Source organism: Brachypodium distachyon, chromosome 3 (genome assembly GCF_000005505.3).
Source record: "Brachypodium distachyon strain Bd21 chromosome 3, Brachypodium_distachyon_v3.0, whole genome shotgun sequence".
Classification (NCBI taxonomy): Eukaryota; Viridiplantae; Streptophyta; class Magnoliopsida; order Poales; family Poaceae; genus Brachypodium; species Brachypodium distachyon.
In genome coordinates, this window is record NC_016133.3 from 59482849 (window position 1) to 59484414 (window position 1566).

Sequence of the window (1566 nt, forward strand, 5' to 3'; positions counted from 1 at the left end):
GATAGCTTGGAGTTGTTGGCTGTCAGCACCATTTTTCCTCCCTTGTACTCGGTCATATCTTGCAGCTTGTTGTCATCATTAGTCATATGGTTGGAGCACCCAGAATCAACGATCCAATCATCTTTATAGTTGATTTTTGGATCCTTGATTGCTGCAAGGGCTGGCGCCTCCATGTCCTCCTCCAACTCTTCTTCATCCGTTGCAAAGACTGGTGGCTCCATGTCTTCCTCCAACTCTTCTTCATCCATCGCAAAGGCTGATGTCTCCATATCTTCCTCCAACTCTTCTTCATCCATTGTAAGGGCTGGCACCTCCATGTCTTCCGTCCTCCTCCAACTCTTCTTCATCCGTTGCAAAGACTGGTGGCTCCATGTCTTCCTCCAACTCTTCTTCATCCATCGCAAAGGCTGATGTCTCCATATCTTCCTCCAACTCTTCTTCATCCATTGTAAGGGCTGGCACCTCCATGTCTTCCTCCAAGTCTTCTATGTCAACCTCTTGAGAGTATCCAGCTTCGGCATCCCATTCTTCTTCGCTCATGGATGCTTCTAGAGTGATCTCCTCTTTCTCTTTTGTGGTGGCCACATTCCCTTCATAACGCCTTTTTGGATATCGACATTCTCGAGTAAGGTGACCTTTCTTACCACAATTGGAGCATCCATCATTTGACCTCCTTGAAAATCGGCATTCTCGAGCAAAGTGACCTGCCTTGCCACAATTGAAGCATCCATCACTTGGTCTCCTTGCATTCTTCTCATACCATTTTGGTTCTTGTCTTTCTCGTTGGTCTCCCCCTGAAGAGTTGCTTCTCTCCTTTGGATGTTCTTTCCCACCTTCTGTCCACTTAGGCTTGGGCTTCCATTGTTTTTGGTGTGGGCTCTTCTTCTTAGTGAAAAGTGCCTCCTCTTCTTCCTTTATGGTTATGCTCCCCATCTTCTTAGCTAACTCCTCTTGATTTACCAATAAATTCTCCAACTCCACTACTGAAGGTGGAGTAGGCCATCCCATCACCGCAGCCATAAACCCATTGTATTCGGGTCTAGTGGATGATGATTCTCTTCATCCGAGCCTCGCTCACCTTCTCATCCGGGGCAAGTTGGGATATCTCACGGCAAATAAACTTCACCTTCGAAAAATATTGACTGATGGATAGATTGCCTTGTGAGATACCTGTGAGCTCATTTTCCAAGAGCTGGAGCCGTGCTTCATTTTTCCTTGAGAATAGCTTCGCCAAAGTCTCCCATGCCTCCTTAGGTGTCTTCTCATCACGGATGTGCTCCAATAGGTCCTCTTCGATGGTCGTCTTCAATACAAACATGGCCTTCCCTGACTTGATCTTCCATTTCCGCAAGGCATCAGCATTCTCTGGAGGAAATGCTTCGGTGCCCGCAACGACCTCCCATAGGTCCTGACCTTGTAGGTAGGACTCCATGCAGGTCTGCCAATAGCCATAGTTGTGGCTATTAAGCTTCCTGATCCCGCTGCTTGAACTAGCAAGATCCGCCATGGTGACTTGTGCCCAGCGTCAAGTAAGCATTGGTCCCGGACCAGCTTCACAGTCCCAGA

General features: G+C 47.8%; 1 protein-coding gene across 1 annotated transcript; it reads right to left on the minus strand.

The window, feature by feature from the left end:
- Positions 1-1039: 1039 nt before the first annotated feature.
- On the minus strand, positions 1040-1507 carry LOC112271715. Its single transcript, XM_024461487.1, has one exon. It carries the CDS (start codon positions 1505-1507, stop codon positions 1040-1042), a length of 468 nt encoding a protein of 155 aa, XP_024317255.1.
- Between the last annotated feature and the right edge of the window lie 59 nt (positions 1508-1566).

Bases quoted from the DNA above. Each gene is read 5' to 3' on its own strand.
- LOC112271715 (XM_024461487.1), bottom strand. From the start codon at position 1,507: ATGGCGGATCTTGCTAGTTCAAGCAGCGGGATCAGGAAGCTTAATAGC.